At 39.7% G+C, this 19,311-nt stretch overlaps 1 protein-coding gene across 3 annotated transcripts in view; it reads left to right on the top strand.

The window, feature by feature from the left end:
* The window catches only part of PTPDC1 (protein tyrosine phosphatase domain containing 1), a 64,084-nt gene that overhangs the window by 16,427 nt on the left and 28,346 nt on the right, over window positions 1-19,311 (top strand). Inside the window, exons 1-2 of one of the 3 annotated variants that reach the window (XM_075183185.1) lie at window positions 6,469-6,622; window positions 10,554-10,643. In XM_075183185.1, coding sequence (XP_075039286.1) covers window positions 6,535-6,622; window positions 10,554-10,643 — 178 coding nt within the window. In that variant the 5' untranslated portion in view covers window positions 6,469-6,534. Of the gene's footprint in view, window positions 1-6,468; window positions 6,623-10,553; window positions 10,644-15,231; window positions 15,475-19,311 lie in introns of those variants that run through there. The other 2 variants (XM_075183186.1, XM_075183184.1) reach the window with 2 other exon arrangements.

Genomic DNA, 19,311 nt, shown 5'->3' with positions numbered 1-19,311 from the left:
TAGTGTTTCTTATTATTATTATTATATTAAAATTTATTTATATAGCGGCACTAATTCCGCAGCACTGTACAGAGAACTCGCAGGAGGAAACCCACGCAAACATGGGGAGAACATACAAACTCCTCACAGATAAGGCCATGGTTGGGAATTGAACTCATGACCCCAGTGCTGTAAGGCAGAAGTGCTAACCCCTTAGCCACCGTGCTGCCACTATATAAGAAAAATGCGTTTTACTGTATTGATCACTTTCACATAGTTTTTACAGGTTTATTTTATTTTGTGTTTTTCTCACTTATAGCATGTCTTATTTCATTTTTACCATGCGGGTGTGGTTTAAGAAGATACCTGAAGCATCTCCCACATATTTAGAGGTGTCCTGATGTCAGAAAGCTGAGACTGCTGTCACTTGAGCTGTTGTGACACTGCAGGATTACATGTACAATTTGCAATGCCCCACTGCATTTTTTGCAAAGCAAGTCTGTCAAGCTGTCAGTCACTCTATGCTTTGTTAGAGAAGTTCCCTCCTATAATGGCAATCTGCTGAAAGGAGTGCGAGAGAGAGCAGAGACGATATTCTTGGTGAAGTATTCTCCAGTTATATTGTTTAGCTCAGGAATACACAGTGTTTGTAATGGATGTAACATAACAATATACTAATGTCTGTCATACTGTCTTCCATTCTGCAGCAGATTGCATGTTTGGGAGGTTATTCACGAACAGATGAGACTGACTAATAGACTTGCAATTTGTTCTGCAGAAATGCTCTGTGTTGATTTGATGAATAATACAGATGGTCAAGGCCAGTGATATCACAGCAGACTAACGGATTGCAGTCTCTGCTGTTTGTTTTTGACCTCTTGAGTTCCTACTAGGACAGTTGTCTCTAATAATTGAGGTTGGGAAGGAAGAAATTATATTTTAGTTTAGACTGTCCACCTAAAGTAAAAAGTAAAGTCAGGTTAACACTGAAACAATCTACAAATTAAAAAAACAAAACCATCATCAAAAAACTTGCGCAGTCACAGTATTTCAAAGTGGTAAAGAGGCACTGAATCCTATGGGGAAAGTAATATTCCACATGAAACTAACCTTCTGAACACAATCGGACACTTCAATAGTTACAGCAAGGTACAGCATGTTTCATCATTTATTTAAATAGCGCCACTAATTCCACAGCGCTGTACAGAGAACTTATTTACATCAGTCCCCCTGCCCCATTGAAGTTTACAGTCTAAATTCCCTAACATACACCCACACAGATTAGGGTCATTTTGATAGCAGCCAATTAACCTACCAGTATGTGGTTTGGCGTGTGGGAGGAAACTGGAGGAAGCCCACGCAAACATGGGGAGAACATACAAACTGCACACAGATAAGGCCATGGTCGAGAATTGAACCCATGACCCCAGTGCTGTGAAGCAGAAGTGCTAACCACTTAGTCACTGTGTGTACTGTTTCTCTTGTCTGTTCAGTTTTATGCATGGATTCTCCTTTCAGTCTATGGATCAATTAACCCTTTTTATATATATATATATATATATATATATGTTTATATATATGTTTACTTGTGTTCCAAGAGATTGCGTCAATACACCCCACCACGTACCCACACTTTAAAGGTAATATTGTATTGCCCCCCCCCCCCCCCCCCCACTCGGGGGGGGGGGGGCAAATTTATTAAGCTGCGGGTTTGAAAAAGTGGGGATGTTGCCTATAACAACTAATTGGGTTTTAGTTATCACTTATTTAGTACATTCTACAAAATGACAGCTAGAATCTATGGGCAACATCTCCTCCTCTTTTTCAAACCCGCAGCTCGATAAATGTCCCCGTCCCCCCCCCCCCCCAGAGTGGGATTTTGTTACTGTATTGTGTTGATCAATGGACACTTCATATATACATAAACATGGTACACAAATAGGAGACTACTAGTGGGCACTTAAGTAGTCCTATCTTTTAATGCACGCTCAGGTCTGTATACTATTGTCTCCGAAACTTGTCATTCTCTGTGAACTTGAAATCTGTTCTTTCATTTCACCTAATTTCTCTATTTATTGGAAAGCATTGGGGTCAGTTGTTCTGTGCAAAACAGCCTTCCTTATTTGCTGCTTGCATTTATTAACATTAATTGAAACCAGCACATTTCTTTATTAGATGAGATAAAGTGAGACACCATAGACTCCTAGTGGCAAGACTCTAAATTATCACTGTAAATGGTAAAATGATTGCAAACAGTAATTTTTTTCAAGCTGTAACATTTTACTAAAAACATAAATGTTGCTCATTTTTATTTTATTCTGCAAGAAAATGTTTTGTGTAAATATTATTTTAGAGGTATATAATGTACAGTGTCCTTTTAACGTCCCTTTAAATCAGTGATGGGCAACAGGCAGTCCTGGGGCTGCATGTGGCCCTGAGAGAGAGCCTTCACCTGCGGCCCCCAGCTGCTTCCTGCTTTGTTAGATTTGTTTGTTATAGCTTGTATAAAATACCTGCTAAAATGTAATTACAGATAGGTGTCTCTTTATTTGATTAAATATAGTGGTTTAACTTATTACTGAGGCGACTGCTATCGCCTTTCTCCCCTCCTCTTGCTAGCTCACCCTCCTTCTGTTCCTTCACTCCGGTATCTGCAGATGAAGTCCATACCCTTCTCTCTTCCTCACCTGCCCACAGGACCCCAATCCCCTCCTACCTCCTCCGCTCCCTCTCTCCTGAAGCCGGCTCCCACCATGCCCATCTCCTCAACCGATCCCTCTCCTCTGGAATCTTCCTCCTCCCTTAAACATGCTCTTGTCTCCCCCATACTCAAGAAACCCTCCCTTGATCCCTCCTCTCTCTAATTACCGCCCTATTTCGATTCTTCCTTTTGCCTCCAAACTCCTTGAACAGGAGTTTGCCTCCTTTCTCTCCTCACTCGCTCCTTGATCCCCTCCCCTCCGGTATTCGCCCCCTCCACTCCACTGAAACTGCCCTCACTAAGGTCACTAATGACCTCCTCGCTAAATCCAAAAGACACTACTCCCTTCTTAGCCTTCTTGCCCTCTCTGCTGCCTTATATACCGTTGACCACACACTCCTTTTGCAAACTCTCAATTCTATAGGCCTTTGTAACACTATCCTCTCCTGGTTTTCCTCTTACCTCACCAATGGCTCCTTCTCAGTCTCTACACATGACTCCACATTCCCTCCTCTTCCCTTACCTATTTGCGTTCCTCAAGGTTCCGTTGGCCCCCTGCATTTCTCCCTCTACACTGCCTCCCTAGGTGTCCTCATCCGCTCCTTTGGCCTCCAGTACTACCTCTATGCTGATGATACCCAATTCTATCTTTTATCCCCTGACCTCTCTCCTTCCCTTCTGTCCCGTGACTCCTGCAGTCTCTCGGCCATCTCATCTTTGATGTCCCAACACTTCCTTAAACTAAATATTTCCAAGCCTGAACTTATCATCTTCCTCCCCTTTCCAGGACTTTCCCACCACCCCCCGTCTCTATTTCTATTAATAACACTACCCTCGATTCTGTCCCTCAAGTCCAATGCTTTGGGGTCATCCTTGATTCCTCCCTCTCCTTCAAGCCTCACATTCTGTCCCTCTCAAAATCCTGCTACTTCCACATTTGGAATATATCCAAGATTCGCCCCTTTCTCACCACGGAAGCTATGAAAACCCTCGTTCACTCGCTTGTAATCTCTCGCCTTGACTACTGTAACCTCCTTCTCTGTGGCCTACCTGATTCTCACCTTGACTCTCAAGTATTTCCTCAATGTTGCTGCCTGTCTAATTTTTTTCTCTCCCACCGCGCTCTCTCTGCGATTTCCCTCCAACAGTCACTACATTGGCTCCCCATGGCCTACAGAATTAAAATTAAACTCCTCACCCTTAAAACTATTAATCAATCTTCCCCTCCCTACATCTCCAATCTCATCTCTACCTACACTCCGCTCTACCTGTGACCGCCACCTCACTGCTTCACTGATCACCTCTTCTCACTTCCGTATATCCAGGACTTTGCCTGGGCTGCCCCCTAGCTGTGGAACGATCTTCTACGTTCCATCAGGTTAGCACCTACTCTCAAAGTCTTCAAGCGTGCCCTTAAGACTCATTTCTTTTATTCATGTCTATCAGTCCTCCTCCTAACTCTCTCCCCCAGTTAGTACCACCCTATTTGTGTCTCCCCTTTTCTTTAGGATGTAAGCTCTTTTAGGAGCAGGGCCCTCTTTCCTTGTGTGCTCCTTCTATTCCATCACCCTCTGTACCTCTTGTCCTACTTCCCTAGCCCTATTTTCTTAAGCTTCAGCCTACGTCTTGCTGATTTCTACCATCACGTTCACTCATTTTTCCCAGTAATAATTTGATTTGCATTAGCATATTACCTGTGTCTGTGTATATATTTTTGTTCATTTTTTGTTCTTTCTGTATCATGTTGGGCCATAGCTCACTGTTTTTTGTATGTCATGTACAGCGCTGCGGACCCTTTGTGGCGCCTTATAAATTAAAGATAATTAAGGGTAATGTTCTAAGCTTTTAGGGCCGCAACATGCGGCCTCCGATGTGTATCAGATTGCAGGTTTATAATATTATGAACGTTAACAGTAAAATTCTGCGTAAATGTTATAGTTGTAAAATGTAGAGTTGAAGCGCTGACTAGTGACGGACATTATTTTTCCATAAACCGTAACAGTACTAGCTGTTGTAGTGTAAGCAGAGATATATGCCTTTAAGAAAGGTTATTAATAATGTACTTACTGCTGCTAAGGTATCATGTCCTACACGCAGACATAATCACTGAGTGTTTGCTCCTACAGTTACTGGGACTGAGTCATTAAGGAAAGTAAAGCATAAAAAAATTAGTAACTTTGCATCTGCGCAAAACCATGTTGCATTGCGGGGACAGGTACATTTTAAAATGTGAGGACAGATTTATAGTTGGGGTAGGGCATGTCCTAAATCAATTTTAGTGTAAAGATAAAGCTATCAAGTATTTGTGTACTAGATTAAAAACAGACAGTATTTAAGATATGTGCAAATTAATAAACTAATTTACACCCCTTGCATTGTAACACGAGAAGTTGGTTTGTCCAAGAGAAAACTTACTAATGTGTTTGCCTTACTTTCCTTAATTACTCAGGCCCACAAAATGTAAAAATGGAAAGTGGACGTCCAACCAACCAGATTGTAGTCGTAATGTACTAGACAAAAATGACAGCTACAATCGGATTGGTTGATATAGGCAACACCTCCACTTTTCCTTTTTAGGATGGTTTGATAAATCTACCAGTCAGTGTTTACAGAGGTGGATGAGGCTTGCTGTATTTGAGTTCGGAAAAGTAGGCAAGTATGCTTAAACAGGCCAGTGCTGGATAAAAGGTTGCACAAGTGTATGTACATGGATATACACTCTTTAAAGTAAATGCATTGGTTGTGGTGAATAAATGAAACTTCTACCCTTCAATTTTCAAGCCACAGCACACCTTGAGGCTTATAATAAATACCATACTGCTAAAGTCTACCTGTCATCAAAAAGGAGCTTGAGGTTTTATATGATTATTGAAAACATGACTTTATTTAGAAGTTCTTCATGAGAAAACCATAACCCCCACCCATTCACTCAGGAGAGGGAATGTAGCACATTCAGTTTACACAACTGGGATCATTGGAAGGCCTCAAGTGCAGGATGGAGCTCTGCAGAGGTCAATCAACTTTTATACTGAGGAGTTTTCTACACCTTTAAAGTGCAGTGTGTAATTGCCAAACATTGAAAACCTTTACATTTAATCATTAAAATATAGAGTATCACACTAGCACTTTAATCTGTTTTCAAAACTCTTATGGCAGCCTTTTGGACAACTGACCAACTTGCTTGATCATAAAGCTCTCAAATTGAATGCCTCTATATTTGAGCAGATCCTGTTATACATAGCGTTATAAGTGCTAATTATAACCGGTCGACCTCCTGCGTGCAGGTCGGGCCTTTTACAGGTCAGGAGAGTGAGGCAGGTGGAAAATTGTTTAGTGTATTGGGTGGATGCATTACAATGAGGTCAATAAATACATCCCATGACATTTGTGATAGATCCTCCTTAAGTTACTGCCAGGTATTGGTTTGCAAAACTAAACCTAGCTTTGTACAATCATTTGTTCAGCAACGCAAACTATGGTTTAAACCTGTTGGGCTTAGAGTAGCTTATTGACGTTCGGTTCAATTGCTTACATAGAACTAGCTTACTTAGATATAACACTTGTGAAATACTAGAACAATAAACAGTTTCTCCACTGAGAGTGAAAAACATTGATTTGTTGCAGCAGAAGGAGATCTGTTATAAAGAAAATATATCAATACTGTAAATATTACTCTCCAGCTCAGTCAATATGGCGTGTGGGATGTACGTCACAGAACACGTCAAGCTGTGGCACGTATGCAGAGTCGTGGCTTAGAGAATAATACTGCTTTTCTCAGCTGAAAGGGCTGATGAACAAAAAGCTGATTGTTTGCAGCCGATGCTAAAAGCTTGCCTCAGATATCTGAATTGAAGATGCAGTTATGTGCTCTGAACATACAACGTTGCACCATGTCGTATAAACTTTCAGCCTCCAAACACTCAACAAAAAGACGACCATTGGGTGAGAAATATGCAGAAAAAGAACAGTTGGAGTATTATTAGTCGTCGTTTTCAGTATTGTAGAAGAAATTTATCCGGCTACTTATTAGGTTGTTTGTCACGAGCTGCCTACAGTAGTAAATTAGTGCAATTTAATGAAGTACTAAACCTAAAATGCAAGTTTTATAAAAGAGCTACTAATAGAAATATGTAATCTCATATCAGGCTACTTTTTGTATTTTTTTATTCCTTGTTTACGGGAGATGTGAAAGCAAGGTATGAACAGTGGAAATGGGTGTGGCTTGAGAGCGCATTATGCAATATCAAGTGGGTGTGGCAAATCATATGATGACGCAGATTGCGTGATCATGCCCCTGCCAATTGGTGGTCACCTAATTGGGTGTGGCTTGAATAAATGATTCTCCGCATCAGTTACGGTCATTCCAGGAGAATTGTCTGCACTCTCGAGAGTCCAGGAGTTCTTTCCCCAATATGGCAGTCCACCGGACATGGCGGGAGACTAAGCAACTATGATAGGTGTTCTTATCAGATCAGGAAATTTACAATTGTGATTATGGGGGAAGGTTTTTTTTCTATAAACATACTTCTTGTAAGTAATCTCATTGAAGTACACTGTAGTTAATCTTTTAGTCCTCTCTTGAATAAAATTGCTGATCGCAGCTTGGGCTCAGCTTCACAGCAAATTTGAATAAAATTTCAAGGTCTGTCAAAGTATGGACAGTTATTCACATATATTTGTGAATATTATTAGTAGCTCTTTTATATAAGGCAAAGATATAGGGCAGTTCTGTCAATATTTTTCTGCATGTTGTTTGTATTTAATGTTTTTTGGTTTTATTAGGTAATATATGTTTTAAGTTATATTAATATGGTAAAAATTATTTTTTTGACTTCGTGAATTTATTATGATCTAGGCATCATTTGTGCAGTTCAAGTTTGTCTTTTAATTTGTTATTTTTAAAGAGGACTTACACTACCTCTGCTGAACAGCTGCATCCGATGCCTCTTTTATTGTTTATTTTGGTTTAATCCAGCACATGTACCTATTTCTATCGCCCGAGATTAAGCGGTGTCTTCTATATAAGGCAAAAGGTATTTTAAAAATTCAGTTTCTGGTGGAAGAGACCAAGAAAACCCAGTCCCAAAAGATGACTTACCTGGGGTCTGACATCACACAATACTATAGATCCCCCTGACTTTTCGGTGGTATCCACTGTTGCTTATCTAGTCCCGCTGACAGTGTTGTGTTGGCGTGAGCAGAGTATGTTCAAGATACATACTTACCCAAGGTAAGTAATTTTTTGGGGCCATAATTAACTTTGGCTTTTCCACCCAAAACTAAAATTTCAGTTTTTGGTAGAATTATCTTTTAAGTGTAAATAGGTGAACATAAATCAAGACGTGGTTGTTCTCCACAAATAACTTACTGAAGAGAAGATGTATCAGAATGAATCGCATGAAATATACCGAATAATCAAAACTAAACAAGTACTTTTTAATGCAATAATATACCTAAAATTTGATTATCATTTTTAAAACAAGGTATTTATTTTCTGTAGTCTTTATACTGCTTATTGCAGCTTGCATTTATTGATAACAAAAGAATTAAAATAATGTGAAGGGAGAGATTTTTGTTTTAAGGTATGACCTTATTTGAGCATTCTCCTAAGCTGTCGTGCTGTAAATAACTTATAACATTTAGTCATTCTATGATGACATTTACTCAATTTATTTTCCTTAGGACATCTTTTATATCTGTTCCTTTTTTTTTAAACAAATTCATATAATGAACATAATCATTTGATCTCAAAGATACAGGAAAATTAGCTTTATAACTGCTAAATGTAAAATTCACTTACCAAAAAGGGAAGTAAGAGAAACCATGCTAATGTTAAATGTGGTTTAACATTTATTATTTTTGGGTGCATTAATCTACAGCTGAAAACTTTTAAGGGGCTATTACCCAAAAATATTATTTACGATTTCCCGTTGTCTTCCCTTATTTTTCTACTATGCTCTTATTTCCTCCGATTTAAATGAAAAATCAAATTAACTAGAAACAAAATAAAATTGCTGTAAAAATCGCTGCATTCGACAGCAGTTGGGCCTGGAGGCAGTATGGGATTGGACCAAAGACATGGCTAACCAGTCATGTGCCACCACCTCCACAAGATGAGGGTCCCATGATTTATTTATTTTTTAACGTCCCACATTTTAAGAGAAAGAACAATGACATCATAATAGTGACCATCATCGAATTACTTAAAGAAAGAAAAGCATGATCTCTTACAGCTCTCCCCTGCCATTAGATCCAGTGTAACCTGAATATTTCAGCACCAGAAGTCCACATTAAATGTATTGAGGTGTTGCAGATTTGTTGGGTGCAGGCTTGGGAGTGGTTTATATTTTAGGATAACACGCCAGAACATGTATCTTTGCAGGGGCTGGCTGGGCATCTGCTCCCTAGGGCGTCCCCATTATTGGGATAACTTGGCTGGGTCACTGGGTCGACTGCATTTTTTCCAATTAAAATAGGCTGCTGAGTCAAGTCTTGCCCATAGTTGCCTAGTCTCCCGGACATTCTGGGAGACTCCCAGAATTTTTAGGAGTTCTCCCGGACTCCCGAGAAAGCAGGTAAAAATCCCGGATCCAGCCACCTCCGTTGTTGTTGTGGGGGTGGGTCTAAATGTGCAATCATGGCCCCGCCCCTCTGCTGGGATTGGCCAAAATTGTCTAAGATTGCCAGGGACCGGGTCTAACAGCGCACCACGCGGGGCCACCCTTCCCCCCCTTCCCCTCGATGGACCCCCTCCTGGACAGCTGCCTTCAAAACTAGGCAAGTATGGTCTTGCCCCCCGGGCTAAAATTTGCTAGCCCTAGTATCTATGTATTTCAGTGTTTAGTTAATATTTGTACCAATGTACTTTGATTATTGTATAAACATGTCAACAGCACTTATGAATTCCTTATTTATCTTTTCTTTAAAGACTAAGAGATGTGTCAGGTAGAACAAAATACAAAGCTGTTACTAATGTTTTGCATAATTTGCAACGTTTTAAAACAATTCCCAGGGTTAATTAGCTGCTGAGCAGAGGAACACTCTTGATCGCTCATGGTGTACTTTTATGCCCATGTAGACAATGTTTTTCTACAATAAATTATTGTCTTTTAATTGAGTAGTATAAAATATTACCGTTACACCATGCTTTCTTTATCTTCCAGGACTTACTACATTTTTAATGATTTATTTGTCTTCTCCTTTTAATTAAACACTTAGGACCTGAGTCATTAAGGAGAGCTAAGCATGAAAAAATAGTAAATTTTGCACCTTGGCAAAAACATGTTGCATTGGAGGAAGAGTTAAATTTAAAATGTGGGGACAGATTTATAGTTGGTATAGTGCATGTCCTAGATCAACTTTAAATTTCAGTATAAAAATAAAGCTAACAAATGTTTGTGTGCTGCATGAAAAAGCTGACCGTATTTTCCTTATTTGCAAAATAATAAACTAATTTGAACCCTTGGATTGTAACATGGTTTGTTCAAATTAACTCCTTTTTATTTTTTGCTTTGCTCTTCTTAATGACTCAGGCCCTTAATTTCTGGTTTTGCTATACAGTTTAATAGAGAGAGAGAGTTTTTTTAAGGTTCTAAATACACCAGAGAGGTTGTAAGCATGGATTACCTGTTATTTGTCCCATCTCCTTGGTAAAAGCTGACATGTGTAATGTTGTGTAGAGTGGCACAGTATTCCATGGAACCACTCTGCAAGGGGAAAGTAGGAGCAACAGTGTGCAAAAGCATAATATTTCATGGAACTGAGTGATTTCCTTTCAGTCTCCTAGGTTACAGAATGCTCAGTATACTTGGGTGGATTTTCGCATATATCGTTTATCTGCCACTAATGTTCTCACTGTTCATTTTTTCTGCAGTGGTTGCAATGACGTCTGGGGTCCTGATGCAAAATGATTTGCTGTGTTGTACCACTGCAAGGAACACCCGTCAAGCAGCAATGAACTCAGGTAATCTCATCTGCCAAGCTAAATTCCCCCCCCCCCTCCCTTATTCTGATGGTGTTATAAAATCACTATATATATTGAGCTGATCAGTGCTGGTGGTTATTTAACTTAAAGTGGACCTAAGACTTACACACAGTTTGAGGCAACTGTTTTATGGGATTAATTATTATTCAACCCATCCTTTCACTGAAATATAGTGACATCATCAGGGATGCGTGACGCACTTCATCTCTTTCCTCATTGGCTACCTGCTCTGTGTGTTTATGAAGGATCCACTAACATTCTAAGTTCCATTGTATGATGAACATTTCAGCTTATGTGAAAACCTTGTCTCATATTTGTTGTAGCCAACAAGCTTTGTGTGAGAGACAATATTTGTCTGTAGTTTGTTTGGTTGTGTCTTAATGACTATTTTCTCTCAGTGTTTTGAGATTAAAATGAAAGTGAATTTCGCAATACTTAGAAATCTTAGCTTACAAGTTGTCCTTTTAAAATGCTCTCTAAAATGTTTTCTTAGTGATTTCAGCTGAAAAGTGTAACAGCCGGACATATAAGTCCATTTATTTTTATGAAACAGTACTTGGCAAGAAAATCGCTTTAATTGACACTCAATGGGGGCCTAATACAGAGGTTCTGAATATTAGTTGGTTCCTGTTAAAGTCATACACTATCTTGGTCCAGTGACAGTTCAATATGTAGTGGAGTACCGCTAGCAGTTCTGGAAACATTAAGCAGACATGTCATCAAGTCCTATGATATTGTTTTATTTTCTGTACTAGATGCAGGTCATCTTTCATCACTAGCGATCCATATAATCTGTTTGCTATAAACTAAATTACTACAATTTTTTATGGTTACAATTTTTATGATATAATGGCAATACAATACAAGTAAGAACACACACATACACATATTTACAAAACTGAGACCTAAATATAAAACTAGACTGTAAAATAACTATGCAATTATATTTAGATTAGATTAATTATAATACACAATATAAACATATCAAACATTTTATATGAGAGCTACGTGGATGTTGAAACCATAATTGGCAGGTTTTGAGACTCTTGTCTTCTGAAATAGACATTAATTTTTCCAGTAGACACACTAGTTAATACATGTGATTACTGTATTCAAACATGGGATGTTCTTTGTCCAAGTACATGTAAGAAAATTCCCAATTGAAATGCGACAGGATCAAATTTATTTCACTTTTAGGGAAACTTGGAACTTTCAAATTGATTACAACCATGTGATATATTAAGATGATGGTTTATAATTAAAGTGCTGAAAGTTTGTGTAAAATAATTTTTACCTTAGGACATAATCGCCACATATGTGTAATGTCCTTAGTTGCATGAATATAGTATATAGATTATTGTAGTCGTAAAACCTCAGCCGTTTGTAGCGGTGATCATGACGACCTACTAGTTGGCCGTGGTCGAGGTGGAAATTTAGAAGCACTGGCATGGAAAATGTAAGTGAATGACTGGGGGCAGTTTACGCTCCCCAGAAGCATTAGGGAATTTGATAGTTTGAATTAATTTTAGATGCTTTTGAACACCATATAGTAGAACAAAAAGACATATTTCGGGGATAATTCAATTGGCCACGTTAAACATTACCATAATATTGGGCAGCACAGTGACCTAGTGGTTAGCACTTCTGCCTCACAGCATCGGGGTCATGAGTACGATTCCTGACCATGGCCTTATCTGTGTGGAGTTTGTATGTTCTCCCCGTGTTTGCGTGGGTTTCCTCCGTGTACTCCAGTTTCCTCCCACACTCCAAAAACATACTAGTAGTAATTGGCTGCTATTAAATTGACCTTAGTCTCTCTCTGTCTGTGTGTCTAAGTTAGGGGAGTTAGACTGTAAGCTCCAGTGAGGCAGGGACTGATGTGAATGTGTTCTCTGTACAGCGCTGCGAATTAGTGGCGCTATATACATCGATGATGATGATATTGGTAATAATGTGTACTATTACCGTTTGTAACGGTAATAGTGTCCATGCCACATTACTTTCGGCAGTGACGCGGCCAATTGAATTCCCCGCATTAAGTAATGCAAGGCTATCCTCGTGTCCACCTGTTTTCTCTTTTCCATTCCACTTTTTTCTGTTCCTTGATACATTCACAACCAACCTCTCATTCCTGCCTTTGTCTTGTCTGTTTTCTCCCCCCACTCCCTCAACCTGTGTGTGGCGATTGCTTTGTGTTTAGAACAAATATATTTATTCCCACACAGCAAACTATTGTATTTGCAGACAACCATGAGTATAAATAAAATGTTTACTCACTCAGGATGACTTCATGTCTCCCGATACTAGGGAGCTTAAGTGGTTATATTGCCTTTGGCTGATCAGGATATGAGTACAGTCAAAAGGATAATGTGGAGAAGCGGAATATTTCTGGTCCTGACCCAGGAAGAGCCCTAAGTGCTACTACTCGCTGACAGTCACTCATATATCAAATACCATAACTCCTTCCAATATACAATATAAAAGCAGCCATCCATATGGCCCATTTAGGGGGCAGATACAAGTGGTCTTTACCTCTAAAGTTCTTGAGGACTGACTTCCTAGCAGATCCTGGCTTGCTGTTGCCAAAACTGGGCATAGGTGAGGGTCCAATGAGCCCTTTAGCATGATTTCCAGCAGCCCCTGGAGAAAATTTAACTTTTCAGTGGCTGTATCTGCCCCCTAAGTGGGATAGAAGAAGAGCGAGAAGAGGAGGGAGACTCCTCAGCTTACTCTACATTGAGTCCTCTAAAGTCCAGAATATCATCAAATCTCTGTTTCATCTGGATATGGTTGATGGAGGAAATAGAGAATTTAAGTGGCGACATGGAGATGAAATTGTTATTACACCACTACTGTTGTGCAACACTCGCTTGTTGGAGCTGCTGTTTCCCTTTGACTTGACCTCCTGAGCTGGAGAGTTGGTGGATGATAAACCTGAGGGTAACATGAAGACACCATACATATGATATCCGTGCTGCAGTAATGAGTGAGGTTTTGGGCCTTAATGTATACAACCCCATGTTGCCAGTCTCTTGCTCCAACACTCTTCTCGGAGTAGGTCTGGGCTGGTAGTACTGGATATTCCACTTTTGGCTTGTTTATTGCCAGCAGAAATATCTGGTCACTTCCTCTCTCAAGGCTACCAGTGACCAGATCGTCCCCACCACCAGTCACACATGCCTCTCACCAAATGGAAGGGCTAGTGTCAAGGTTTTTCATAATGGCAGAGTGAGCGGGCCTCATCCATCCTCTTTTTCTTGAAGAGCTGCCGTTCTGATTATCTGATTGGTCCAGGCTAAGAATTGGGATGGAAAAAGAGAAAGCAGAGATCCCGGGGCACCAGGGCAGAGCCACACTAAGACATCTCGCTAACTGGATTAGGACAGCACAACGCAGGAGAAGCCACTTATTGATTTAACCCACCTGACAAGTTGCACAGTAGACTTAGAACGACTTTCGCTGTGCAAAGGACGTAGCAGTTGCCTCAAAATCACCAACACAATCAGTCGGGAGCAATTCAGTATGGACTCCTGTCAGCCGTAAAGTAGTTAGGAACAGTGTCCATACAATACAGCATGCCTGCCGTATATCGGCCCACTTCGACCACTGCTATTTGCTCTTTAAAAGGTCACATAACTTAAAATACAAGTAGCTTTATATAAAAGAAACAATTGATAATACTTGTACTATATGTAATTGTTTAGGAAGCTTCCCAAGGCTAAAGTCATCAGAGATGTCTGGCTGCGTGGGAAGTATTATTCTCTGTGCACGTCTACTGACTGCAACGAGCCTCTCTGAGCCTATATCTGGTAATGATTAACTTTAACTTCTAGCTACATAGCGAGGATACATACAATATTAAAATTTCTGTAGGGCTAAGACAACCTTTACATACATGTTTGTGGACGGTACCAAATGCCCTTTCTTTTTAAATTTTGCTCTCTGTATACTGTTGTGAATGATTACTTAGAATCTGTACAGAACTGCATAATATGACCAGCACTCTGTAAATAAACAATACTGTAGAAATAATACATCGCTCTCTTTGCTTTATGTAACGATGTAAAAAAAATCCAGCGGTCCCGAAACTGTGCGCCGTGGCTCCCTGGGGTGCCATGGCCAGGGCCGGTGGTAAGCAAGGCGGGGGACTGGTTGGTAATTATTTTGGTTTAGGGGTGCCTTGAGAAAATTGCGGAGTCCCTAAGGGTGCCTCGAACTGAGAAAGTTAGGGATTCACTGGCTTAACCTGACAACTGGTGAGTTTTACAGTATGCAAGTGTCTTCGTTACATATCTGCACAGTGCACAACTGCTCTGAGGTTTATGATCCTCTATTAGAAATGAAGATAAACCCTCCAGATTCTGTAAACTACGGGGTTCTTCTAAGGGTCTAAACTTACTGAGCTTCTTCGGCACAGGTATATAACTGCTCTTTGAGCAACACGAGTGATTCAAGCTGTTTGTTTCTATAGAAACCTCTCAGCCTATCCTGAAGTACAGTCAGATGCTATAAATCCATCCACACATGTCTCCGTAACTTGTTCAGTCCCCCAGCACTCGGATGATAGGTCAATGCACAGCTGACTACTGGCAGGACACCATGCAGGGATCACCTCGGAGGTTCTCAGCCGTGAACATTGTTAGCAACTTTGTGCACGGCCGCAGACATTCCACCTCTGCTGCAGTCTTGCGCCTTCAGCATCGACGCAGCTCAGCCATTGAGGTGCTGTCCTCATCAAGTCACAGAGTCATGGTGGCGGTGTCCTCCGTCACCACAGGAGAGGTCAACTCAGGCGTCCTTCAGACGAAAAGTTAAGTTTTTAAGATTATTCTATGTCTGAGTTTCCCTTTAAATTGATGCAGAAAATATTGGGAATATAAAGTGTAAATTAAGGATTGAGATTGATATTTTCTTTCTCTCTTTATGCTGATTTTGTTCATTGATCTTAAATTGATTTATTTGCTGTATCGACGTGTTTTGTAGACAAACAGCACTGTGCAGTTTCTGGTTTATAATCTCCATCACGTTGTGAATGATAACCATGCCTTGATATATTGTATTGTGTTGAAAACACAGTAAGTGTTACATGTGTGGGAAGGCTTTTGTTTCCTGCTAAAAGTCATTTCTTGCTGTTTTCAAAGCAAGATGCAAAGCAGGTGACTTTAATATGGATACATTTAAAGGAAACAAGGTTGAACAAAAGAGCACTCTGGTCCTTTTTCGGAGAGAGTACTATTAAAATTAATCTTAATTATTGGTTTTTAAAAAGCACTCAAAAAATACTATAGTAGGCAAATTATCTTAAAAACAGGTGAGAAAGAAGAGAGAAATATTAAGTGAATAAAATGTAGACCCTGGGAGGGGACTGTTCTATTAAAGTCAAAATTGATTAGTACATGGGACAACAGTCTAATTCAGTGTTGGCTAGCCTGTGACACTCCAGGTGTGGTGAAACTACAAGTCCCAGCATGCTTTGCCAACATATAGCAGCTTATTGCTGAAAGGGTATGCTGGGACTTGTAGTTTCACAAACACACTGGTCTAATTCATAGTATTGAAGCTTGGAAATTGTGCAGAAATAATCCTTATGACTCCTGGTATCTCAATATAGGAGTCATAAGGATTATTATTGGAATTATTATGAAGTCATACGTTTCTCATCGTAATATCTTAAAAAATTGTGTGTGTGTGTGTGTGTGTGTGTGTGTGTGTGTGTGTGTGTGTGTGTGTGTGTGCTGTGTACGTATAGATATATATATAATTTTTTTCTTTATGCCAGATCACTTCATATGTCTATATGTACACAGTAAACCTGCTCCATAGAATACACAACAGAATACAGGCTGAGCACACCTAGCTTATGAGACCATATCTTAAACTGTATTCATAGTTTTTTTTTTTAATGGGAGAATGTTTTGTAATCAAGATAATTTAAAATAGATGCTTTAATATATAGCGCTGTTCCACACTAGCCACCCACTGTCTTCAGAGTTTATTTTAAAATACTTCTTCTTTGGCACTTTCTGGTTCCCTGTTAAGAACATAAGAACAGCAATGTGCCGGTTATATAACTACTGATCTATCACATCAAAGTCATATACCGAGTACCGAATGTAATAATAGTGTCCTTTGTAATAAATTATACTTTCTGAAGCCTAGAAAACAAGAATTGATTGTAAGAATCTGCATCTAACATGCAGAAAAATAGGGATTGTACAGTTGGTACTAAAAATACAGGGACGTTTCCAACGGCAAAATTTTAAGACCTTGGACTGTACCTGGAAATCAGGCACAGTTGGCAGTTTTACTAAACAATGACTCCTTTTTTCGAGAAAGTGACTCTATTAGTACCACTGCTGGATCACAGCTTGGGTGGCAAGTGCTGGGCTCAGAACTCACCGTTTTGTTCTTAGCCCTGTGATTAGGGCACAAACCGTTCAGAAGGTACAATGTGTGACACAGGCCAAAACTGGAAAGGATGTCATTATAAGGCGGGTGACATATATAATAATAATAATAATAATATACCTGTTTGTATTGAAGCGTGGTTTTAAAAAAGGAAATTACTGTACATAGAGAATACGGTGGAGAACCCCTTTAGACATTTTTTATCTACTTGTTTCACAAAGCAGACCATGACACCTGCAGGCTATCCGGAGGTACTACATGTCATCGAAAATTATACCCGAATACAAGTAATATACCTGTTCTGAGCTTTTGACTGTTCCAACCAATAACAAGAGTTGCATAAACTGGTACCATAAGGAACGTCACAGTTACACATTCTAGTTCGTAAATTACCCATTTATTGAACTCTCTGAACATTGCTCTGGTCCCAAAAACATATTAGTAGGTTAATTGGTTGTTATCAAATTGTCCCTAGTCTGTGTGTTAGGGAAATTAGACTGTAAGCTCTATTAGGGCAGGGACTGATGTGACTCATAAAGATAATATAATACATTTACCGAACATTTTAATTCCCCTCTGAACTCCACAGTACACAGGTGTATCATGTGACTGTGGATTATATGAATATTTGCTTTGCTAACCTTCATCCACCATTGCTCTTCCCCTCTGCCTAAGAAACCTCATCTGTAACTATTATACCAGACCCATACTGTGTTCCTCCCAGGAACTGGTGTTTAAAAAACATGTTCTGTGAACTCCAGACTCTCTTCCAGTTCCTCAATTATTAAAGCAGTTACAAACAAATCATCTTTTCAGAGAAGCCTTCCCTGATTCATCTCTGCTATCTGTCCTGTACATCATTAATGTTTTTCAAAAGGTAAGTTGACCAGGGTCCAAGCTTCATCTCCTGCTTGTCTGTGTATACCCAGTTTTGACCTGCTCCATAGGATACACAACAGAACCCAGTTTTGACATGGACGGGGATAGAACAGCCCGTAGCCAATCGGATCATCTGAATGCTCACAGCAGCAATAGATGAATTAGCTGATCTTCTAAGAAGCTGTGACCTGTTCACTCAGGATTGAGGACAGACTTGCTGTGATGTCTTGATGTGTGGAGGGGGAATGGAGGCAAGAAGGAAGCCATAGACTGAGAGTTACATAGTAAATGGAGCAGTGTCCCTTTTAGGAGTGATGAGAGCCTCCTGCCACACTCATACTCAGAGATTGTAGTGTCAATCTATATGGAACACATCAAGTTCATACATCCAACTTGTGTTTAAACCAAAACACTTTCAAACCGTTCTACTCAAACAGCCGGATGCCATTTGTCTCTTAAGCTGGGTACACACTACTGTGTTTTCAGCTGATTATAAGGCCAATCAAACAATAAACGACCGGTTGGCCGGACATCACAGTAGTGTGCCCGTTGCAGCGATGAACGATTATCGTTCCCCATCATATCGTTGAACAATATTTTTAAATTGAACTAAAAATCTCATTCAATGATGGAAGGATGTTGTTGCAATTCTGTAGTGTGTATGCACTGAGGACCGGCAGTGTTCATGGATCTCTATGGGGTGTGCAGAGTCAGGATCTCTTCAGCCGACGGTTATGACCGATAAATAGCACAGATCTGAAGATAAATCGGGTAAAACTTCAATAGTGTGTACACAGGAATCGGCATGCTGATCGGGACTTTTTTTTTTTCCAGTCGCTGGTAAAATATTCCATCATTAGATTTTTTCTATTGTTTCAAATTGTTCTTGTAGGTAGTGTATGTACTGACTGCATATTTATAAATACTGTAATCAGTCCTGTCTTAAAGTAGTCCTGATCACCTCCATATCCTTTCTGCAAGACCATTAATCAGCAATCATGATAATTCTCTCTTCCAAGGATGACTCTGTTCTCTACGAACTGCATTTACTGTATGTAGGAGCCTCTTTCTTTAACAGCATTAAAAGGCCTCTTTAATAAGATGGTGCATATAGCAGAAAGCACGGAATCAGTCAGATATTCCTTCTGATCAGTTCTAAGGCAAGTTATACTAACTAAAGCTAATATAATATTTGATTAGTTGCTATGAGTTACAGTACCTTTGTGATTTGTGCAATGTTTTATTAATAGGGCTTTAAGTTGACAATTGGGCAGCTGAATAAATTCTATTTGTGTTGTGATAGCTAAATCCTTCATACCAATAATTTACGTATAAAATACATGTATTCATTTTTCTGATT

Source organism: Mixophyes fleayi, chromosome 8, assembly GCF_038048845.1.
Source record: "Mixophyes fleayi isolate aMixFle1 chromosome 8, aMixFle1.hap1, whole genome shotgun sequence".
In the NCBI taxonomy this organism is placed as follows: domain Eukaryota; kingdom Metazoa; phylum Chordata; class Amphibia; order Anura; family Limnodynastidae; genus Mixophyes; species Mixophyes fleayi.
This window is presented reverse-complemented; position numbering and strand designations above follow the sequence as displayed.